The sequence below is a fragment of the Taeniopygia guttata genome, chromosome 4, assembly GCF_048771995.1.
Source record: "Taeniopygia guttata chromosome 4, bTaeGut7.mat, whole genome shotgun sequence".
Classification (NCBI taxonomy): Eukaryota; Metazoa; Chordata; class Aves; order Passeriformes; family Estrildidae; genus Taeniopygia; species Taeniopygia guttata.
Window position 1 is genome coordinate 68726022 of NC_133028.1, and position 22579 is coordinate 68748600.

The 22579-nt window shown below is 44.4% G+C and overlaps 1 protein-coding gene across 3 annotated transcripts in view; it reads right to left on the reverse strand.

The window, feature by feature from the left end:
* Positions 1–35: 35 nt before the first annotated feature.
* Positions 36–22579, reverse strand: part of WRN (WRN RecQ like helicase) — a 28111-nt gene continuing 5567 nt past the window's right edge. The window contains exons 7-36 of one of the 3 annotated variants that reach the window (XM_072928893.1): positions 20764–20913; positions 19466–19538; positions 18451–18559; positions 17809–18214; positions 17522–17602; positions 17025–17166; positions 16207–16282; positions 15707–15774; positions 15441–15549; positions 13857–13925; positions 13282–13364; positions 12675–12781; positions 11780–11967; positions 11503–11677; positions 10790–10971; positions 10361–10462; positions 9906–9998; positions 8446–8587; positions 7533–7706; positions 7363–7457; positions 7007–7082; positions 6784–6857; positions 5944–6022; positions 5576–5688; positions 5286–5400; positions 4583–4708; positions 3545–3707; positions 2867–3081; positions 1057–1194; positions 36–347 (exon numbers count right to left, since the gene is read on the reverse strand). In XM_072928893.1, coding sequence (XP_072784994.1) covers positions 225–347; positions 1057–1194; positions 2867–3081; positions 3545–3707; positions 4583–4708; positions 5286–5400; positions 5576–5688; positions 5944–6022; positions 6784–6857; positions 7007–7082; positions 7363–7457; positions 7533–7706; positions 8446–8587; positions 9906–9998; positions 10361–10462; positions 10790–10971; positions 11503–11677; positions 11780–11967; positions 12675–12781; positions 13282–13364; positions 13857–13925; positions 15441–15549; positions 15707–15774; positions 16207–16282; positions 17025–17166; positions 17522–17602; positions 17809–18214; positions 18451–18559; positions 19466–19538; positions 20764–20913 — 3846 coding nt within the window. In that variant the 3' untranslated portion in view covers positions 36–224. Of the gene's footprint in view, positions 348–1056; positions 1195–2866; positions 3082–3544; positions 3708–4582; positions 4709–5285; positions 5401–5575; positions 5689–5943; positions 6023–6783; positions 6858–7006; positions 7083–7362; positions 7458–7532; positions 7707–8445; positions 8588–9905; positions 9999–10360; positions 10463–10789; positions 10972–11502; positions 11681–11779; positions 11968–12674; positions 12782–13281; positions 13365–13856; positions 13926–15440; positions 15550–15706; positions 15775–16206; positions 16283–17024; positions 17167–17521; positions 17603–17808; positions 18215–18450; positions 18560–19465; positions 19539–20763; positions 20914–22579 lie in introns of all 3 variants that reach the window. The other 2 variants (XM_030272153.4, XM_041716042.2) reach the window with 2 other exon arrangements.

Below are 22579 nucleotides of genomic sequence, written 5' to 3' on the forward strand. Positions count from 1 at the left end.
CCTCACGAACACAAAAAAAACCCCACAGAACCCGGTTATTTAAATAAATCTTTTTATTAACATCCCATTTCACACAGTGAAAAAGAGTCCTAAAAGCGCTGCTTGAGGAAGAGAGGAGGCAGCAGCAGGAAAGCAATTAAAGCCCCTGTGAAGCAACAGTCTGCAGATAATGCTCGCAGTGGTGGGAAAGACAATTAAGAAACAAGTAATCTTGATTTCCACATTCAACTGAAAATCCCTTTTCTGGTTTCTGTTTTGCATTTCTTGGTCTGGGTTACAGCTCCAGCTGTCGCTGCTGAGGTCCCAAACCATTCTGGCACCCTCCTCTTAGCAGGGGGATGTGAGTTCTGGAACAAAACAAAGGCACAAACATGGAAGGACATGCACACCGACAGCCTGTCTCACTGGCACAGCTCTATGCCCCAAATTCACGCTCAGCTGGAGCCACAAACTGACCAAATTGTTCACAGAAGGCTTATGCCTCACTGAAATCCAACACCTTAATTAAGTAGCTAAGGGATTAAGACTTAAACTCTGAGAATCAAGGCTGACAAAGATTTGCACTCACAGCAATATCCAGCCTCAAACTGAAGCAAAGTGTTGAAGAAGTGGTGCTGGTCAGAGATATGAGGTCCCTTTTAAATAAAAACTCTTAATGTCTGCTCATACAGCTTGTGTTCCTATACACACCAGTGCAAAAAGCCTTAATGTGACGGGCACAGCCTCACAGACCCCTGTACTTAAAAGAGAAAAAAAAGGAACCAAATGTCCTCCTAAAGTGTCAGAAGCGTCTGCCACGAGAGAGCTGACAGTATGTACTGGGGGAAAAGTTTTCTGTAGCAGCCTATTGCTGTCCAAGTGGGATATTTGGACATAGCAAGGACAACAAAAGCAACATGGCACCACTGCCTCAGGGGTGTCGCTGAGAGAAATGGGCTGGCAAAAGCCAGGCCAAGGTTTTAGACACAGTCTGGGAGCCAGACAGAAGCTGACAATTGGGTTGTTGAAGATCCCCACGCCAATCACCAGGTCTGGGCTGTGCTCTTGCCTTCTCACCTTGGGCTGAGAGTCTGCAAAGAGCTCCTCCTCCTCAGGATCGAGGGCAGGCTGCTTGGAGGAGGCCGGGGTGATGGGCTTCAAGGGGCCTGCTGGCCCCCTGCTCCCTGCCTGGCTGGCATCCACGCTGCCTGCAGCCTTCCCAGGGGACAGAAAGGAAGCACAAGGTTACCTGGGTCACAAGCCTCAGCAAAGTTCCAACACCTCTGCTTAGTGAGGGCACTGCCTATTTCTTATTCATTTCACCACAATAAAATCTGAGAAAGCGAAGATTGTGCATTTCAAACACACAGCAACTGGAAATTGTACTTGGGTTTGTTTTTTTTTTAGTGGAAAAAACACTTCCTCCACCCCTATGGCTCTGGAAACTTGAAATATTTACTTCTGTCTCTCAAGTGTTGTATTTTCAAATATGTTTTTACAGCTAAAGTGTCAGTTAAAAACAGCACAGCAGGCACAAAGATAGGAACTCATTTTTTATACCATCCTGCTGGTCATAGGTTGCAGCAGTCACACTGACATTTCTGCATCAGCTACACCTCCCTGTGTTATCAAAATCCTCACTAATAGCAGGTTTACCACATGCTTTATTAGAGTGAGAACGCCTGTTTAGCCAAGCCAAAGGCATCACATGCAGATGGGTTTTCCCTGCTCCTTCCTTGGGTGCTGGATTGATCCCATTACCCTGTAAAAGCAGCAGCACCAGTGTCAGGCCATTCAAATCCAAGAACATCCATTAAGATTTAGAATTGCTTGCTATAGAGTATTATTAGAACCAGGATATCTTCTGAAGGAGAAGCAAGTAAAGACTGTTAGGATTAGCTTTTGGATTTGCAGTCTGTTCTTCTGGATTATATTAATTTGATTACTAATAGCATGTCATTCCCACTGTTAGCTCCAGGACCTAACAGGAGCAGGCTGATCAGAGCTCAGGCAATTGCACTGCCAGGAGGTCATCTGCAGGGCAAAGAAGGCTCTGACACAGATATTGTAGAAACAAAACAGCACTCAGGAATGCAAGAAAATCCATTTGGCGAAAGGGCAATGCTGGAAAAACGGTTTAAGTCAGTATTAAGAAATCAGCCCCAAGCCCTGTAAGGAACAGACTTGAAATCCCAGCACAGGTGGCAGGATTTGGAATATGGTATTTCTTTTTCCCATTCCCACCACACACGCTACTCAGTGCAGGGTGTCCTTTGTACAAGGTGCTGAACTGGGACATGGGGTCACAGAGGCCAGCAGAGGGCACAGACTACCCTGGATGTTGTCAAACAGCAACAAAGAGCTCCTTATTTCCCAAGATTTGTCCTCTTGGAGACACTTGTTATCAGGCTATGCCCAGCAGTTTCAAGCAATACAAGAACCCCAAACTCCAAGACAGACACCCCTGGCTGGAATTGCCTCTGGGTTTTTCATCCTCTAAACCTTTTTGCTTCCTGCATCATAGAAGAATCTCTTTGCCCACATCCCAGTGCACAGAAACAAAGCCAGGGCACAACCTGGATTCGGTTGCTATGAAGGAATGAGCATATCCAAGTTTTCACTGGGAATAACTTGTGATGTGTGTAACAAATCACAGCTAAGCTGCACAGCTCTGACCTCTTCCTTATACTTATCCCAAAAGAATCCTGTTTCCACTCTGAGCATTCCTCTGAGGAGGAAGCAGCTCTACTTAAAACCAAGGGAGACATGGATTGGCAAGATGAGACACTAAGCACAGCTGGAAACACCAACAACATTCTGTTAATCTGTTCCTAGCAAGAATGAATGATTTTACAGAAGAACAGTTTTACAACCTTTTTTTACTAACCTGTTTTTTATTCCACGAGGCACCTTCCCTGCTTGCTTGATCCGCTCCTGTTTTTCCCTGCTGCCCTTCAGGCCACACCAACCTCCTTTTGAAACCTAAGCCATCCTGAGATTTATTTCTATTCTCTTTCTCCAACAGTGCAATCACCATCTTGATCAGATACAGCTCAATATTGGCAGGAGTAAGTTTTCTAATTTCTTGAATTTTGGTAGTATCTTGGAAAAAACATAAATATAATCTAAGTTGTTTAAGCTTCTTGCCCGTGATTCAGTTTTCCTACATTGTAAAATTCATTGCACCTCATTAAAGCACAGGATGGATTAAAGGCATAGAAAAAGGTAACAAGATGAAAACATATACGTTTTACTAGTAAGGTCATGTGATAAATTCCCAGCATGTTTTCTTAGGATGCCAGTACTTACAAGAATACTTGGTCAAGTTTTTTCTTTTCCCCAAAACATTTCAGTAAACCCAGATTTAAGAGGGATGTCTCAATCATTGCCATATAACCGAGTCAAAGAATTTTTCAAGGTCTGCCCCATTGTTATGGATCACCATGAAGTTATTTTACAACTGAACCCTGAAAGGAAAGCAGTGCCCTGGCACTGGCCCAGCCTTCCAGGACTGATGGGGGTCTAGCTGGGATGAGCAGCTGCAGGCAGGACCAGTGACACTCACCTGAGAGAATGGGAGGGTTGTGGATCACGTCCCTAATGATGCGCTGCACTGCAGGAGTCAAACCCGCTCGCTCCAGGCTCACCGTGCGGCCCGCTGCCAGGGCCTGGCACAGGTGAGTGCCAACCTCAGCAATGGGCAGAGATCTGCTCTCACTTATGGCCCTCTGGGGAAACAAAGGCACAGGGGATTCACAGGGCAGAAGCATCATTGCCAAAAAAAACAAACCAGAGACTCCGGCACAAGGCAGCGCAAAGTTCCCCAAAACACCGCATTACTCTTATCAGACATCTCATTTTCCAGCTTGTCAAGTGCTTCTCTCTCAAAACTTCACAGCTGGAGTGCACCACTTCACCTTGAACTTAGTTGAGACAAAGGAGCCCAGGTGCACCTGAGCTCTTGGGCCCACATAACACAGAGGATCCATGCAGAACACAGCTAACAGCACCAAAATAAATTCCCCCTCATTTTCACATGTTGGATGAATTCTCTCCTCTTAAAACATTAGCCTTGAGGAAAAGCATCTCAAACTTGATTGACCCAAATTTGTCCTTCTCAAGGACAGATTTCCAAGTAGAATCTTGTACTCTTCAAAAAAGCACATTTCAAGTTTCTACTCATTTCTCCACAAGGGATACACACACTGTACTTTTCATCAGGATTAGTGGATAGAGAACATCAAGCTGCCCATTAATAATTGTACAGCTATTTCTTGTTAATTCATCCTTAGTTACACTTTCACCTTGGGGACCACCTGACCCATACTTTCAGGAGGTACAAAGCAGAAGCCAAAGCAACTCGAGTAGCTTACTGTGGAATTAAAAACTCACTGTATCCCACCTCAGTTTTCCAGACCACTACTTCAGAGGTCAGTAAGAGGATCTGCCATTTCCCAGGAAAAGTACTGCCTCAGAGATCTAAAGCAACCTACGCAGCACTGTGCAGATGATTTAAGAGAACTTGCACATCCCTCTCCTCTAGACAAAGCCTCCCTGCTGTCCATTTTCAGCAAAGCAAAAGCCTCCACGGTCCAGAGCTTACCAGAGAGTAATTTTTCTCTTGGAACAGGATATATGTGACCTCCTCTGAAGGAGAAAGGGCTCTAGCACACTTCCAGGGAGATGCTTCTTTCTGAACCTTAGATTCAGATGTGGGGAATGCGTCGGTCTGAGAGAGATAATGCAGAATTAAATGAATTGTATCCCAGTGACAACCCACTGATCACCCTCCCGTTATCTGACAAAGTAACACTAACAGAATCATTCATCTCTGGAGATGAATGATTCTGGTTTTGACCCACAACTCCATGTCCTAAAAAAAACCAAAAACCTAAAGAAGGAGAGAAAACTAAAGCAATGAGGGAAACCAGATGGACACCCACATGTTCCCACCTTACTAAAACAAGCATGGCATCATCCAAGGAACTTGGAAAAGAACACCAGCCAGAACAGAGTGCCAGGCCAACACATTGTCTTAGGTATTCCTCATTCCATGTGAAATATTCCATCAAAACAAACTTTGGCATCATGCAGTCTGCATGGGACATTTCTCAATTTGAGCTAAACTTTCTCAACATAGACTCCCTGAAAACAACTAAAGAACTCCACATGCTTTTGGTTCCCCTTGCTTGATCAAAGTATTTTTTTTGTGAAACAGAAGGACAACTCCATGGAGTCCAATAGCTGCAGAACAAATCCCATTCTTAAGGCTCCTGCCCAGGAGAAGACACTTGAGTTCATCATACCTGCAAGCCATTCGCTTGGCAGAAATCCTTAATTTCAGCCAGGAGAGGCATCAACATGGTGGATTTGGCTTCAGACACGCCATCAATTTTCTTCAGGTTCTCGATGTTCGTAGGCCTGATTTAGGATGAGGAATGCAACAACATAAGACAAGCCCAAAATATTGCTGCCTTTTAGTAGCTGGAGGAGGCACTTCAGATGCCCCCACTCCCCCAACAGAAGCAGGAAAGGGATTTGTGACTTGGCTTGGAAGCTGCCCACTCTGTACAACATGTCTGCATGCTGGCTTTACCTTATCCGGGCCATCTCCACCAGGATCTTATTGGTTGCCAAGACAGCTGGAGGAATTTCCTTCTCATTAGCTACCTTCTGCCTAGCAGTCAGCAGCTTGCCATACAGAGCAGTCTGGGAAGGAAAGAGCCAAATTCTCAGGAAGCAGCTCTACATCACTCATAGGTATAATTACAAGACCAAAAGTTATCACCTCCCTCATGTTCCCAATAACACACAAAATTCTGCCATCCATTAACCCCTCCTTCTGTATTTCAGTCCTATTCTGGAACCTCTGCTCAAAACAACTCAGTAATTTTAAGAGCTGCCCAAACACAGAAAAGGCTGACTGCAATTCAGAGATATCCTCCCCATCCCAGCAAAGCTCACCTCTAGTTCTTTTTCTCGGGATGGAACACCTGGTCCTTGGGGCTTCAAAGGAGATTTCAGTGGTGAGCGCCCTGAAACACTAATTAAAAAAATCAAGTGTGAAGCAAGCCTTGCTTTAGGTCAGTTTATTCAGGGACTTGGTTTAAGGCCCAACTTATTTTTCCAGCTGTGCACCCAGGCAGGACTGGAGCTGGTTGGGGTACAACCAGCAGTATCCAGACCTCCACGAGCTCAGGGTCATCTACCCTTGACTGGACTGCCAGGATTATACTGCAACATCTCTTAGCACTCAAGTTGGACCAAGAGACTCTTTTGCTAAGCACAGTGCAAAGTAACTTTGGGTTGGATTTTAACTGCCCCTAAAATCATCTGCCTTCACATGGCTGCAGTGGCAACAATTCACCTAAGTGACAGAGCCTCTTCCTGTCACCTGCCAGCACCAGAATGATGGTCTGACAGAGGAATCCACTCAGAAATACAAGGTGTATTTGATCTGAAGCAGCACATAAGCCCAGAAAACTAATTACTTGGTCTGCTTTTTGCAAGAGGTTATTTGATTTCTTTTGACCTGAGGGAGCCTTGGTTTGGTCTCAGTCTTCTCCAGACCAGTGTGGAAAGGCAGAGCCCTCCATGCTCCCTGATGTTAACTGTGAAATCTTGTAAATACAATAATTTTGAAATGTGTACAGCAAGTTTTAGGCACTTGTCTTTTTTTAAACCATTAAACATTTCCACATCCATTGCACAGGAAAATGCTATTTTTAATGATCCCCTGACAAGCAGCATCCACATTAACACAATCAAGATTAGCTAACTCCATTTTATTTTCAAATACCGTACCTGTTAACCATGTTAGTGCTTCTTGGAGGAGTTTGACCTTTTCTGTAACAGGAGAACATCTCATACAGAGATATCTAAGAAAAACCAGAAGAACAAGACAAATGCTGATTTACCATATTTTCAACAAGTTTGCTGTTGACAAAACATTAACTTCTGGTAAATTTAGTTGGATTTTTTTGAGCAAGGATGGATCACACAGCAGGAGGGTTGTACTGGTACAGACCTGCTTGCCTGGTGACTGTGCTGTTCCTTTTGTGCCTGGGGAGCGCTGCCTGGAGAGCAGAGGCGAACGCCTGCTGCTGTAATGCAATTAATTATATCTTAATTCCATTGTATAGTGAACAAAAAATAACATTTTGCTATATAAACCGATTTCAAGTTGGTACAAGGATGTATTTGGCAAATAAAGTTTTTGATTAATCATTAGAATCGTCATTCTTCATGAAAAAAAAAAAAAACAGAACACTGAGGATCTCAAAGCTTCCTGCTGTTCAACCCTGCCTTCTCCAAAAGCAGGGTTGAGAGACAGATCTGATGTTAGCAAAGAAGCATTCAAGAGAACACATGTGCTACAGTTACCTGGCAGAAGGTCTCTCCAGATTAAGATCTTCACTGGACTGTAACAGAAGACTTGGATTTGAGGAAGATCCATCATTGGACAGCCAATTCCTACCCTGTAAGAAATAAACCCCTTAGTTTTGGGTTACTCAGGAGGAGCTCTCAGTGGGTCATTTCTCTACCAAAAGTACCTTCTGGGTGAGCACACAAATGGTTGCAAACTTGTTGGTTTGGCCTGAGACCTCTTTGAGGAACCCTTCCATGATCAGCTGCTGGCAGAGCAGTTTCCACCATTTCTCTGGCCACTCTTTTCCGCAGCCAAAGAGAGGGTGCCTCCGGTACCGGTCTGGCAAGCGTTGGGAGCACTGGAAGGTTTGAAAGAACCTGTCAGATTTGTCTATTCCTTGCACAGGGAAGCTTCAAACACAATCAGTAAACCAAAAGCCCAGTATATGAATGAGGAGCCTCCTCTGACCTATTCCAGTCCTTATCTATTTCCTGCCAAGTTCATTCTTCCCTAGATACACTTGTGTGACAATCAGCAGCTTAACTGCATGAAAAGGTTAAACAAAGAACATAATTCACCCAGTTTTATTAAGTACTACAGCTCATTCCTTGTCTCTTCAGTTTGTAAGCATTGTTCTTATTCTAATTTATTTCCAGTAAGCTTCTTGCTTACTATTTCAAAACAATTAAAATTAACGGTGTATGGTTATAAATTTACATTTACTCTGGTACCCTACTTCAGTACTCCAAGTCAGACAGCAGCACAGTCAGACAGCTACAGTGGAAGCCATCCTTTCCTTTATTCAAATATAAGCTAGCTAATTGAGATGTTCATCCTTAATTCTGAAAAGGCTGTTCCTTGCAAGATAATAAAAATTAGGCATTTTTGCAAAATGTTAAGAGGACAATCATCTTGCTTGTTGCATGGGGAGTGGAGCTGAGCAGCTTCCCAAAGACAAGACTGCCTCTCTACACAAGCCTCCATCTCTCCAAGAAAAAGGGTACACACACATGGACGTTACGGACAGGTCAATCAGGAGGGACACTGTCACAGCCCCTCCCCTCAGAACACACACAAGGAGCTGCCCCATCACTTACAGACCCTCGAAGGAGCAGAATTGGCATTCTGGTCCCAAACTTCTCATCCAGGGCACTCACTGCAGACAGCAGCTGCTGTGCTTGCTTCCCAAAGTCCTGCAATCCACCCTCAAAGTCACTGGGGACTACAAGGCAGGAGCCGCTGGAAGGCACAAAGGAAGCCAAGCTTAACACAAACAAACCAAGCCCCCTCTCCCTTGCTCCAGATGCTGTCAACCCAGTGATTTAATTAAATAATTAAATGAAATAACCACAAGGGATTACTTGTGCTTAGTCTCCAATGTCAGTCCTAGTCTTATACATTTAACTACATTTAATTGTTTGCATCAAGGTAACTTGGAAGACACATTTATATTTCTAGCCATGTAAATTCTCAGACAACTCCCCAACCCTATAGTAAGTTCTCCACCACACCTGCAGTTAAGAGCATTGTCTCAGCAAACTTTGAAATTCAATATTTAAATATTTGTATTGGTTTGGCTGTGCACAACATTTCTTTAACCACACTTGAAAACCTTTTCCTGTTTCTTTAAAAACATAAAGAAAAAACAAAAACAAAAAGGAGTAAAGATCAACCCCACTAAAGGCTATATAAGGTTTGTTAACAAATTTCTTACTGACTGAAAGAACGCGCTGAAAAATTACTGGCACAAACCACTTCTAAGAAAAAAAGAAAATTATCTATTTCAAGTGAATTCACTACCTGGCTCTTAATAAGCACTACAAGTGACTGCAAAGCAGGCAATTATAGTCTTGTAAACTCTTTTTAGACTTAGTTGTAGTAGAGGCCAGGCAAAGCTGTCCTAATCCTTGACATACAGAAATACAGTAGCTAAATTGGTAACACTTCTCCAGAAAGCACCACAGCCTAGCACCCTGCCTGGGATCACAAAGCAGCAGGCTAACAGCAAGAGCAAGGAAAGCTTCAATGTAACTTCAGGGAAAGCTTTATTCCAACTACAGAAGGAAAGTGACAAAGGTGTTTCTGCTTATGCCTCTGTGACTATCAGCCTCCTGAGTCCCCCACAGCACATGCATGAGATTATTAGCAAGGTTAAAAGAGCACATGTCAGCACAGGAGAACAACTCCCTGAACACTGGGGCAATTTAGCCTTAGACACCTGGTACCACACACCATTTGCAAGTGTTGTCTTCTGGGATTAATTACCTAACAGGGCTTAAACTGATGAATAGAAGTGTTTTTCACTGAGTGTGGCTCTAAACCCCTTTTAGGAACAGTGATCCTGCTCTGCTTCCAGGCTTTCCCACAGCCTCATTTGGAGCTTGTCACAGTTTGCTCAACTCACTGGAAAAGGTTAGAGAGATGTTCCAAAATAAACCTCAGGCTGAACAGCTGCAAGATCAGATGCATGAAAGTCAATTCTTTTAGATAATTTGCCTTGTAAGTCAGGCTGAGAGAATATAACCTCTAGGATCAGCTGTCAGGGAAGAAAGCTTACCTGGACCTGCAATTATCACAGCATTCTTCTGTGCCCATGATGCCAGAGGAAACCTTTCGGAGTTGTCTGTCTTCAAAATGAGACAGGATGATTCTACCCAAGGGAACAAAAAGAATTCAATAGAAGACCAAGAATTTACACGCAAAATTTATTGCAGAAAATGGAGTTGAAATCAGCATCATTAATTAATTCACTGGGGAACCAATTATTTAGCCTTGATTCCTCTAAAGAAGAAGTATTTTTTTGAAAATAACCAAGCAAGGAAATGTATAAATGTGCTGAAGGATGTACTTTTGATACTGCTTATTAATACAGAATGGAATGTTCTGTTCTTGGAGAACACATTGTGAATCTGAGCTGCCTTCTGGTTACAGCCCCCAGCTGTGCCTGAGTCCCTGCAGCTTTTACCAAAGCTGCCTGCAGTGACAAAGCACTAAATACGCTCCAGCACTCACTTCCTCCTGCAGCCATTGGACACCAGGTACTTCTCCATCTTTTCCAACATCTTCAGCTTGTACAGCCGGAACGCCTCGTTGCGGATCTCGCCCAGGAGGCGTCTGAGACAGAAGCAAAAAATAAATGCACAGCCTTAAATGTTGATCACTAGGAAAATGAAAATATGAAATATGCCACACAATGCCCTCCTATTCTCCAGGAAGATATAGAAAAAATATTCTACTAAAACCAGACCCAAGCTGCCTGCCTGCTTCCCCACCACGGGGCATACTCAGGAGAGCACTTGATATTCTTCCAAACATTATCCTAAAGAGGCTAGAACAGGAGAGAGACAGAGAGGTTCTTCCAAGCCCACAGGCTACTGAACTGCAGAGAGCCATGGCAAAAGGCCCTGAGGAAGGTGAGAAGGGCTGTGTCCAGAGCTGTACCTGTTAGAGACCAGGTCTGTGGCAGTCCAGAGGACGTGGCAGGCCGCAGGAAGGCCGTCGCGCCCGGCTCTCCCCATTTCCTGGTAATAGGATTCCATCTCTTTGGGGGCGCCATAGTGGATCACCAGCCGGATGTCAGCCTTGTTAATGCCCATGCCGAAGGCCACCGTGGCCACAACGCACTGCAAAACAGCAGCCACGTGCCTTTGGGTGATCCCAAAGAATGGGCCTGGTTTAATTCCCACGTGCTGGATGAGGTCTTGATCCTCAGAATCCAGCCTGAACTGCAGCAGCTTCAGACCCACGGTGCTGAGTTTGGCCAGAGCACAGCCATAGGATCATAACCATGAGAGGGATGACGTGCCATGGCAAATGCAGGAGTGTTTTCAAGTAGCTGTTCTCAACAGGCACAAAACAGGTCATGAAAAGGAACACAAGCAGTCCCAGGATATCTCTGCTGCTCCAGAAAGCAGCAGCTCACACAAGTTGTGCTCTTGTCCCAGCTACCTCCATTTTCCTTGGATACCATGCATTTTTAAGGGAAGTGTTAGAGAAACTCCAAAGATAAGCCAGGAATCTTACTCCTGTCAGCACAGACCAGCAATTTCTTCACCCAGAACTGCAGACCGAGTTCTGAGTGAAGAACACAGGTTGATATTCCAAAATTTTCTTCCACCAAAAGCTCTGCAATTCTAAATAGGACCTAAGAGTACCTGAATTTCATCCCTCATGAACTGGTGGTGAGTGTCTCTCCTCTGCTTGCTCTCCATGCCAGCATGGTAGGTACCACAGGCTACATTGAGTTTATTTAGTGCACACACCACCTGCTCAGTGGCCTTTCTTGTAGGACAGTAGATGATGGTCGGGCCTTCAAACTCATACACAGAACTGCTGAAAATAAACAACAACATCTAAAAATACAGAATTAAAAAAACCCCACCTGCCTGTAAAAAAACATCTGAGGGATCAAAACCAGGCTTAAATCCTTACCTTCCTTTCCTAATTAGGAACTGCTTCAAATCCCTACAGATGTCTCCACTTTGCTGTCCAACTTCCAGGTACAGGTTAGGTCTGTCAAAACTGGTACAGGTGACCTGGGGATTCCTCAGGTCCAGGCATTTCACTATGTCCTCTCGGATTGAGGGACTGGCAGTTGCAGTCAAAGCAATAATGGGGACCTGCAAAGAGATGTAGAATAACATTCACGACCTCTCACTGATCATTTTTTACACCAAAAACCTCAAGAGTCTACTCATACAGAACCTCAAGAGGCACTTGAATGTGTTGATCATTGGATAAGTTCAGTCATTTGAAAAATACAGTTAATATTGAGCTTCTTGAACATTTTTAGACCAAAGCTCTTGAGAGCGCAGACAGGAACAGAACACTTGAAATACAAAGTTTTATTCTGAATCTATCTTCCACGAGTCCACAGTAATTCACTGATGTGATTAGCTAAATTTAGGGAGTATAGGATGACACTGACAATAAAAGCATGTTTAGTTCAGGTCTACATTTCTAAGCTTATGCAGTAAGTGCTTGAGGAGTGTCTAGAAATCAGTGGCACGCTCCTACAAGTCACTTGGTCAGGTAAGACAAAATGCTCCAATATTAAACCAAAAGCTTAGGGACATAATCTTCCTCAGCATAGGGATTTAAAGCCATTTAAGTTTAAATTTCCTAAGTTTCTGGTAGTCCAAGTTCAGAACACCCTTGGTTTAAACACTGGGAAAAAATCTACAAAGCCCAGTCACTGACAGGGATGCTCCAACTCCCAACCAGCACAGTCAGTACACCCAGAGCACGACATTAAAAGGCTGATATTTCCAAGCTACCACACAAACCCCTCTTCTTGTATCAGAAACCCAATACAGGCAAACCTCACCAATGGCAGAGCCTTCTTTAACATGCCTAAATTTCTGAAGGAGCTCCTGAAGTCATGGCCCCACTCGGAGATGCAGTGAGCTTCATCCACAGCTATGAGGGTGATACCTGGGGGACAAATCACAGCACAGCAAGCTCCAGCTTTCCCGAGAGGCCACCAGCAGCACTTTGGTTTTTCTTCCTGGAATGCATTCTGCCGCACCACCTTTAAGGCCTCTTTCATTAAAAAGGCCCAGGAGCTTTTACAGTCTCCCCCCACCACAATCCAAGCTCCAGACATCCAACATCCCTCACACACGTCAAAATCTCAAGCTAGCTTCAACAGACCTTTTTCCACTCACTGCTTCTCAATTACAGTCACAAGAAAGAATTACAGAAGTAATTTGTTGCATTTCCTGGATTGTAACACAAAGCCTGATTGCCTCAGACAAACACTCACATATGATTTTTTTCAACAGTAACAGCATCTTGTGTGATGAATGGGAATAAATGGTGTCACTACTCTCACCAAGAAACGGGTGAGAAGTCTCCAATTACCAAAAAGGCTTCAACATAATGATCAGTTTAAGCTGTCTGGCAACTCACCCACAGTCTTACCTTCAACTTACCAACAGTTTGGTTGAGGTCCCGAAGTAACTGCAAGTTCCCTGAACAGAACTCTGGAGTCATGTATATAACTCTGTACTGACCCCTGAAAGACCAGGAGAAAATACACTGACACAGAAGAGAAGACCCCAGACAATTCAATAAAGTCATGACTGAAAAACAATTTGAGAACAACAGATTTCTGATGGCAAACAAGAAGAATGAAGACCACAGAAAACATTTCAGAACCACAGAAAAGCGAGGCATTACAGGAATAGGAAAACCAGATTTGCCAGCCTTTAGAATAAGGGACTGTTGTGCTGCTGACAGATACAGGTCTAAAACCTGACTAAAATCAGGTGTAAATCAGAACACAGCTGAGTCAATAAGCTCCATCTCCCCAGCCAAAAAGCACAGGAGGGTGGCTGTAGCCTCCCACACACTCAGCCTGCGTGAATGCAAACAATATCTTGTGTGCCAAGTCCCAGGGCTGGGCCTGAACCAGGAGTTTCAGTGGTGATGGAGCAGGGAGGCCTCCTACCCCTCCAACACCCCTATGTCACAGGCCAGAGTACCAGAAAGCTTGGCTACAACTCACCCTCTGATGGAATCCTTGACCTGTTTTGACTGAGCAGAACCAAGGAAGCAAGCTGGAATCCCTGTCATTCTGCAGAAATAAAAGCACAGTCATGAACAGACTCACTCTCCAAGTTTTAGCTTCCAGCCTGTGCCAGCATTTCTAAAGGAAGTTCAAGCTGTGAGGTCAGAGACTTTCTTCAAGGATCTTTGTGTGAAACACCTTTTGAAAAAGCAAAAGTGGTGCATGGCTCTTCCTGCCACCCAAACACTCTTCCACTTCCCCTCCAGCAGTCTCCACAAGACACACACTGGATCATTAGGAATCAGAGAAAAGAAGGCCATTTTCCTTGCATAAGTTCACAAGTAAAACATCCAAAAGAATATGCTAAACATATTTTCTTTAACTCTTCACTGCAGCAGTTCCTCACATTTGGATGTAAGCCTTGCTAGCCCACTATTTTTCACCTTGTTCAATCGTCTGTGAGCTACTGATGTTGCATCTGCTAATTTTAGATCAGGTGGCTGGTTTTTAATGACATAATAATTACCAGCCCAACCGATTGATTTTACCTTTTAACTTGATTTGCTGCACTGTCCCAGAGCCCTTGGTTTCCACAGCTGCTCATTCTGAACTGCAGACAGACAAACTGCTGCAGTTTGGAGAGATCCAGTCTCCTCAGCCTCCAAAATGAATGACCCACTGGGAAGGCAGTGAATAAAGCCCTTCCACTAAGGAAAACAGTGGAAAAGTCACAAAGACACCCTGCTGAGTAATAATCAAGGAGCTTAGACTGTCCAGCCATTCATCTGCACACAGCCACGACATGCAGCAGAAAACACCACATCTAATTGATGTTCTTCACTTCAAAACATCTTCATTTCCCCTCTCTCACAAAAAACTCCTTCTTCCCAAGGTGGACAAAGCAGGAATGAACCACACAACTCAGCGTGAGTCCCACAGCTTCAGTGCAAAAGTGTCAGAAATGAATAGCTCTTACAACAGGAAGTGAAGACATGTGGGGAAAGCATTATCAGCTATTAAAAATCAAAGATTTATCTTGACAACACCTAAAACCCTCATATCTGAGTGATTTGGTGTCAGCCACAAGTTCCCCCCTCAGATGTCTGAAGAAGTGAAGAGGCCAGGTGTTAGGAGACCTACTACACTGTCCCTCTTGAAAGCCTGTGCTGCAGCTTTGATCTGGATTTCTTACAGATTCCAGCTATACCAGGTTCAGATGTCATTCCTCAGACCCAAAGCAAGGCCTACCAAACTTTGACACGAGTCTGACAGCCTCAAACAGCTCCCCCATCACTTTGGTGTGGACACAAAAGGCCTGTGAATCCAGAAATAAGTGCCTTCAGAACCCTCCCACCAACATCCATCCTTTGCAGCCTCAGCCTCTGGTTCACCTATGTGGCAAATTCAGGGATCTGAGACTGCTGACAGGGGCTGTGTGCGCTCCTTGAGAAACACATGCCCTGCAGCTGACACAAAACCAGCCTGCTGCAAATGGGAGACACCCAGGAAGGCCACAGGCAGGACCCAGGTGTGTCCATGGGCAATCCAGCAGCAGCCTGGCACTGCCACCACGTCACTTACGTCAGCTGCAGCACCTGGTCCTCCATCAGGGAGATGAGGGGGCAGATGACAACTCCTGTGTGCCCAGTGTAAACAGGAGGAAACTGGTAGCACAAGCTTTTTCCATAGCCTGAGAGGGGAAAAAAAGCACAAGAGACATCATGCTTTCTATGTAGCTACAACAAACAATTCTAACACCCAAAAAAACCAAGCCATGTTTGTTGTACTGCTCTCCCACAAAAAGGGAACAGCTTTCTATTGTTTCTTGGGATGCAGTGGTAACTCACCAGTTGCCATGACAACAAGATTATCTCTTCTGTCTTCCAAAAGAGAATTGATTACTTTCCACTGGACCCTTTAAATTAAACAAAGGGGAGTATTTGATTTTGGCCACCACAGATAACAAGTAAATTGTATGAAACTGCATATTCTGTGGAATTGTGGGTTAAAGGGACCCTTGAGGCTGCCTCAGAGGGCTGTCCTTGCACGCTGCAGCACTCAAGACACTCCAAACACTGCAGGCAGGGCCATGAGTGCCAGAGTGGGGATCTCTAACAGGACTCAGGCAAGCAGCACTTGAAGCAGACACTCACAGGAGATCACAAATAACACCTGCAGTTTTCACAGTGCTTGTGGATCACTTATCTCCAACACAGGGTGTGAACAAGACCTGGATTTGTTTGTTGCCATTTTTTTCAAGTGAGCAGTAACAAAAACATCATCCAGGCTGAAGGAAGGGCAAGAACCCATATTCCAGAGTGTCCACTTGAACAGAAAATGTACTCACGGTTTAAATGAAGAATGCCCAAAATAGGTCTTCAGACACATGATGTGTCTCTCTCCAGGCTCTGGCAGCAATGGATCTTTAGTGGGACAGAGGAGAAAACACTCATTTGGGATTAAATTTTAGAAAGATAAAACACTGTCTCCACAAACAACAGTCTGCTCACGGTTCGTGACGCCCAGGAGTTAGAATTTGGCCAATTCCAATGAAAAGAAAGACAAACTCCAGATATTTTCAGGCTAAAATGAATGATCAAAAAAGCAAAGAGGCTCCTCAGAGACCCTGCATGATATGGCTTCATTAATGAGATAAAGCAATAGGACAGCAGTCCCTAACTGCATCATCTCAAACAGGTTCATCCAAACAAGTCAAGGTGTGTTCCCCCTCACATCTCAGCTGCTTTCCCCACTTGGATTTGTCTCCACAGGGACAACCCCAAAGCAAATCAAAAATCACCCCCAAGGCACAATTTTGGAATTCTGCCACTCGGCAGGAACAGGAAAAGAGCACAGGGCGACAGGGGAGGTGTCACCTCCCGTGTGCTGTGATCTCAGCAGGTCCCTCACACCCCCATGTCAGTTTTACTCCCATGAAGCAGACATCAGCTGACCACAGCAGAACTTCCTTCTCTCTTGCCAAGCACACTGCTGTATTTTCATCTTGACACAGTCTAAGTTCCCCTTAGAAATCCAGGCAAGCTGTACCTCCCCATTTTGAGAAATCAACCCCTAAAAGTCACTGTGCTTCCATGGCTGCTTCTACAGACAGGGATTTTTAAAAGTTTATTTCATCATGCACTAAGACTTTTCAAAAAAACACACCCAAACATTCCTCCTCCTCTTCCTCGATGCCTTCATCTTCATCACCATCTGGTGCTACATCCACTTCTGTGTCAGTTTTCCTGGCTTTACTGGACTCTCCTTCAGGTAAAACTCCTTCACAATCATCTACATCTTTTAGAGACTGAGCAATTAAGAAGAAAAAAAAGTTACTCTGGATCACGGAAGGGCAGATAAAATGCCTCTCTTGGGTAATATCACATGGTAACCAATTTTTAATCCAGTTATAACAACTTTAATCTAGCAGGAGGATCAAGTCCAAGCTGGTGTAGTAAAGACGACACAGGAGGCCAATGATACTCCAATCTAACCCCAACAAATCGAATTATTTAGGTATCCATGTGTTTATTCTGGCCCTCTTCTGTAAGCAGCAGCTTTTTGCTTCATATTCCCTCCCCTTAACCATGCTCCACTCCACTGCGATCCCAGAGCAGCATCATTAGGAAAAAAACCTGAAAAATAAACCCTGAGGCACTCACCTTCAGCATTTCCATTTCCAGCTCTTCATCACTCTCTATGACAGAGGACACATTTTGTTCATTGTCTGTAGAACATGCCTCCTACAAAATCAACAAGATTCTCTTAGGAGCAAAGTAATTTTTGTTTCACCCACTACCCTCCAACCTTCTGAACCTCCTACAAGCCACTTCTCCATGTGCTTTAACTTCTTACCAAAGATAATTAAGCTCAACATTCAGCTCTGGGGCCTGTCCATTAAAAACAAAACATCTGAAAGAAATGTTAGAAGTTAACAAGCGCTCATTACCTCAGGTGCAGCTTCACTGACCAATTCCTTCGCAGCCTGACGCTCCAGGACCTGAAGCTCTTGCTCAGTAATGTCCAGGGACATGAAGTCATCCCTGTCCTTTTCATCTGTAAATCTGGCTGCTGGAGCTCCGTTTTCCAGAGCAGTGTTAGCTCTCTGTGCCTCCTCTCCACTCATTTCTTCCTCCCAGAGGGCAGCCAGCGTAGCATCAGAGCAGCTGTTGAGGTCACCTTCAGGTTGCTCAGCACATTCTGCTTTTTGTGCTTGGACATTTGCTGACTTGGCTACAAAATGTGTTCTGTTTGCACCACTGCTCCTCTCCAGTCCAGAAGGGAAACCTGAGCCCAACAGGGTGGTTTTCAAAGCACTGATGTTCTCTGATATCTTTGCTAGTATTTCTGCAGCCCTAGGAGGCAAAACCAAGGAAGGTAAAGCAAAATTCAGCCAACTTCAGTGTCAAATCCTTTGCAGTCAGACCAGTGAAAACACACATTCCTACATATAAAAAAATACATTTTCTTGAAAAACAACAAACAGGTAACAAATGCCTGTTCAAATATAGGTACTTTGTTGTGTGGGACCTGGGAGACTGAAAGCAAAACACTGATTGTGGAGCTAGAAACAAATCAGCACAAAACTGACCTCTGGAAGTTTTCCAGTTGTCCAGAAGAGTCAGGGATGTGAGAAGCCAGGTCTGTTATCTCTTCAGCCAGGGAAGCCAAGCGCTCCTTCACACCCTCAGATGTGGCATCTGTAACCAGTGCAACAACTGGTTATTTTTAAATAATTGGGGTCTCCAGGTAAAGAACGCACATTCCTGTGACTGCAATCCTACATCTACAGCTGGGAAGACAGCATTTTCCGGGGCTCAAAAATCAAGCACAGAGAATCAAGCCAAGCTTCCAAGTATTCCAGCATTGCTTCTCTTCCATTACACAAGCTCAGGGAAAACAGGTACACCATGGGAATAAAGCAGTCCCTCCCAGCACCCGGAAAAGAGCTGCTAACACAGACATGCTGACTAAACCAAGGCCAAACCCTGCACCTCGGATCAAGGGAACAGCCCTGCCACTCCTGCTTTTGACAGGGAAGTAAAATTCAGCCAAAACAAAAAGGAAACAAACCCCTCACCACCTCTTTTTCAGCCTTAAGCTACCTACAATATCTTTATCAAACACAGAACTGAATAACAACTAAGATTTTAAAATCTCCTCTGACAAAGTAAATAATGTTAAACTGCTCTAAAACATTTGGGTCCTATTGATATGCCCCAGTAAGAACATTACTTGCTAACACGGTTTGTTTCGTAGCCCTATTTCATCTTAAATTAGGTATTTGTCCCTGCCTCAGCAGCACTGAAATTAACTCACTGAAGTGTTACCATAAACAAACGAAAATGACAGCAGGAATTCTTCCCATCTCTGTGTACAGCAGAGATAAAAAATAATCCTAAGAGTACTTTCCTACATCCTATGGAGAACAGCCACAGAGTATGGTTACCCTGGGCATCCAAGGCCTCTTCCTATGTGCTCCCTCTGCAAGTCATCTGTAATCACCAAGAAGCCAAACAAACCTGACACTATTAAAATATCTGCTGGGAAATGGAATATGCAACTCTACATGGAATAAATTCCTTATGCCTGGATGGACAACTTACCTTTGCTCACACTAAGTAATTTCTGGTCACTCTTACTCATATTTTTCAGTTTTTCATAAACAATGTAGCCAGCCTAGGAGGGAAAAGAAACTATTAGTATTCTATACTCTACAGAGGAAAAAAAAAAAACAGTAACAAAAAAACCTAATCAGGAGTTAATCAGGCAAATCATGGCACCAATACAGCATGACCAGCAGAAATCCAAACTGGAATAAAGCTCCCATCTAATGACACTAATTACTACCCTGACTCCATTGTCCATCAGGACCAGGTTACATGTTACTGAATGCTGCAGGAAGGGCCAAATGCTGACTTGGGACTCCCCCTGGAGTGGATACTCTTAGACAGGTCCCAGAGTGGGTCATCTCAGCAAGCTCTCTGCACACTGAAGGCTCTCAGTGCTCAGCTCCCAGTCCCACCATCTGCTCACCTCATTCAGATTTCATGCCGTGCTCCAGGAGAAGAGCTACAAACACACCAAGATGGATTCGGTGTGTTTAGTATTTCCCTTGGTATGAATAATGAGTTCCAACAGAAAAAACACAGCCTAAAGCCAGCAATGTGCTAATTAGGCTACACGTGTTGAAAAAGAAACAAGCTACTCCTTCATGTTTTCCTGGGAGGCTCCAAAAGGCAGGCCAGGTGAACAGAGCATAGTGGGAAAGATGCACTGCCTGGAAAAAATGGCTACAAAAGCTGAACCAGGCACAAAAAAATGGAAAATGCTTTTTGTACTGTTTTGTGTCTTCACAGGTGCTAAACACTCCATGGCTGAACTTCCAGGTAAACTAGAAATCATAAAAGAAACCAATGTCCCTCTTCCCTTCCTCTAAGTCTAGAAATAAGAGACTGAAAGGATTTTTTTTCCCTTAATTTTCTCCCAGGAAGCAGGTGGCAATTGGTAGCATATTGGTGAAACCCTTCACAGAACTGCAGACAAACCAAAACTCATGCAGAATACTGAAAAAACAGGGACTTCTGGAGAAACACAAAACTCATATGCAACTGAGCTCTTCCTGAAAATCCATATTGTGGTTCTCTATATTAGCCACAAGTGAAGGCTCTGTTCCTCCTAAGCTGCTTTTGAATTTCACCTCCCATACTACATTTAACAAGATTTGGCTTCATTAGCAGCTAAGAAAGAACACAAAAACAGAGGGAAACACATCCAAAAGTGGTATCAAGCTGCAGGGAACACCTGCAGACAAGGGACTAAAAATAACACCCAGCAGCTAGGAGCACACTGGAGAAGGGATGCACTCCCAGAGGTTGGAATGCTGATCCCCTGTGGTACGTACATAGGCATCTGTGGCTGCATAGAGCTTCTGCTCCTCGTTGAGTGGAAACTGCTCCCAGTTGCTGCATCGGACAGACTGATCCTTCAACAGCTGCCTGCCAAAAAGGTGCTTCACCAAGCCATTTAGACTCCACGTCTCCTTGCACTTCAGCTGGGGGAAAAAACCCAACAAAACACCAGAAGCAGGGGATTTGTTTAAAAAGGAAAGCATCTGCACCTCCCCAAAAAGAGCAAAGCATACTCAATCCCTTGTTAGCAGCCAAGAGCTCTGGGTTAGTCAAAGCATACTCGGTTTTTCAAAGCAGTAACTCTTCTCAGTGCTGTCACACTATTAAAAATACAAGGCATCTGTACAAAACAACCTCTTGGTTGATAAAATAAAAGCCCTAAACAGCACCCCCTCTTCTCCTCCAGGATTCTCCTGTTATTTGCCTTTATAATTAGAAAAACTCAGTATCCAGCACCAGGGATTCATCTAATAAAACCACAGGAATATTAAAGCCTGCCTGTGCATGTTGGACATCTTTTGTCAGGCTGAAGCCAAGCACAAAGCAGAAGAGCACAGCTCTAGCCCACGAATCTCAAGTCTCCAAAAGCCTCCCCAGCACGCTGCTGCCTCCAATTGCCTTTGCAATTCCTTGTCAGCCCCAGGGGCTGCACTCTGCCGTGTCCAGAGCCAGTCTGAGAAACTTTCCTTCAGAGCCCAAGGATCCAGGCCTCAAGGGCACAGCCTGCTGCTATTACAGCTTGGAAAACGTGCCCAGCTGGGGAGCTGAACAGCAGCAGTGCAGCATTAGCAGCTCATTGCCTTGAGTCTGATATTAAAAAAAAACCCTCCCAACTGTTCTTTTTAGTCTCCCCCAGCCCTTCCCCTCCCGTTGTGCCATTATATATAACCCTGTTCTTTTGTTCTCTTTCAAGTTTATTTTTGGTTTGTTTTCTCTTCAGCAAAAGACATTTAAGCTGCTATCAGAGATCACATTGCTCCTCTCCACAACAAATTATCCCGAGTTGAATGAGGGGATAAAAAAAAGTGGGGTGACTGAGGAAACTCCAACTTGAAGAAATAACAGCTCCTCTTATTGCTTAAGCAAAACAGCTAATTTGTGTCATTTACAAACCAAACCTTACATTGGCTCCTATGGAAAGCATTGTGCTGCGTCACAGAAGGAAAGAAAGGTGTGGAGAGACCAAGCACAGGTAAGGTGCACACAGAAAAAAAAGCTTTAAGGGATGTGCTAGAAATAAGAAACCTTCGGCTCCTTACCCTAAAAAGACAGCACAGGTGGCCCTGCATCAAACCATCTCTGACACAAAACTGACACTCAGGGCGTGCCAAAGGCAGCACAACTTGTAAACAGCAGCTCACCAGTTGCTGGAAACAGCACCCAGAGCAGAGCTGAGGTGACACCAGCCAGAGAATCATAGGGATAGATATAATCCTCCAGAAAATCTATTCCCAGGTTGTGTGGCAGAAACACCTCTGCAGGAAGGGCTTCAAGGAAGACCTTGATGCCTCCCTCTAGCACCCAGCAAGCCATGGCAGCAGGGCTGCCTTCTGGTAGCCTGTTGATGAGGTTCAGCCATTGCTGGGACAATGACACCACTGCCAGCAGAACCACCAGGCCCATCTCCATCACCAAGAATTAAAGGAAAAGCACCTGCAGCTGAACTCAAAAGGTACATCTTGTAAATACTTGAAGTGAACAGAGCTGAGAGGGGACAAATGTTGATTAAAACCTGGCTTTTTCTGCAGGCTTTCAGAGGTGTTTTTAAACAGTTTCTGAATAAATTACAACAGATCACTGCTTTATTCC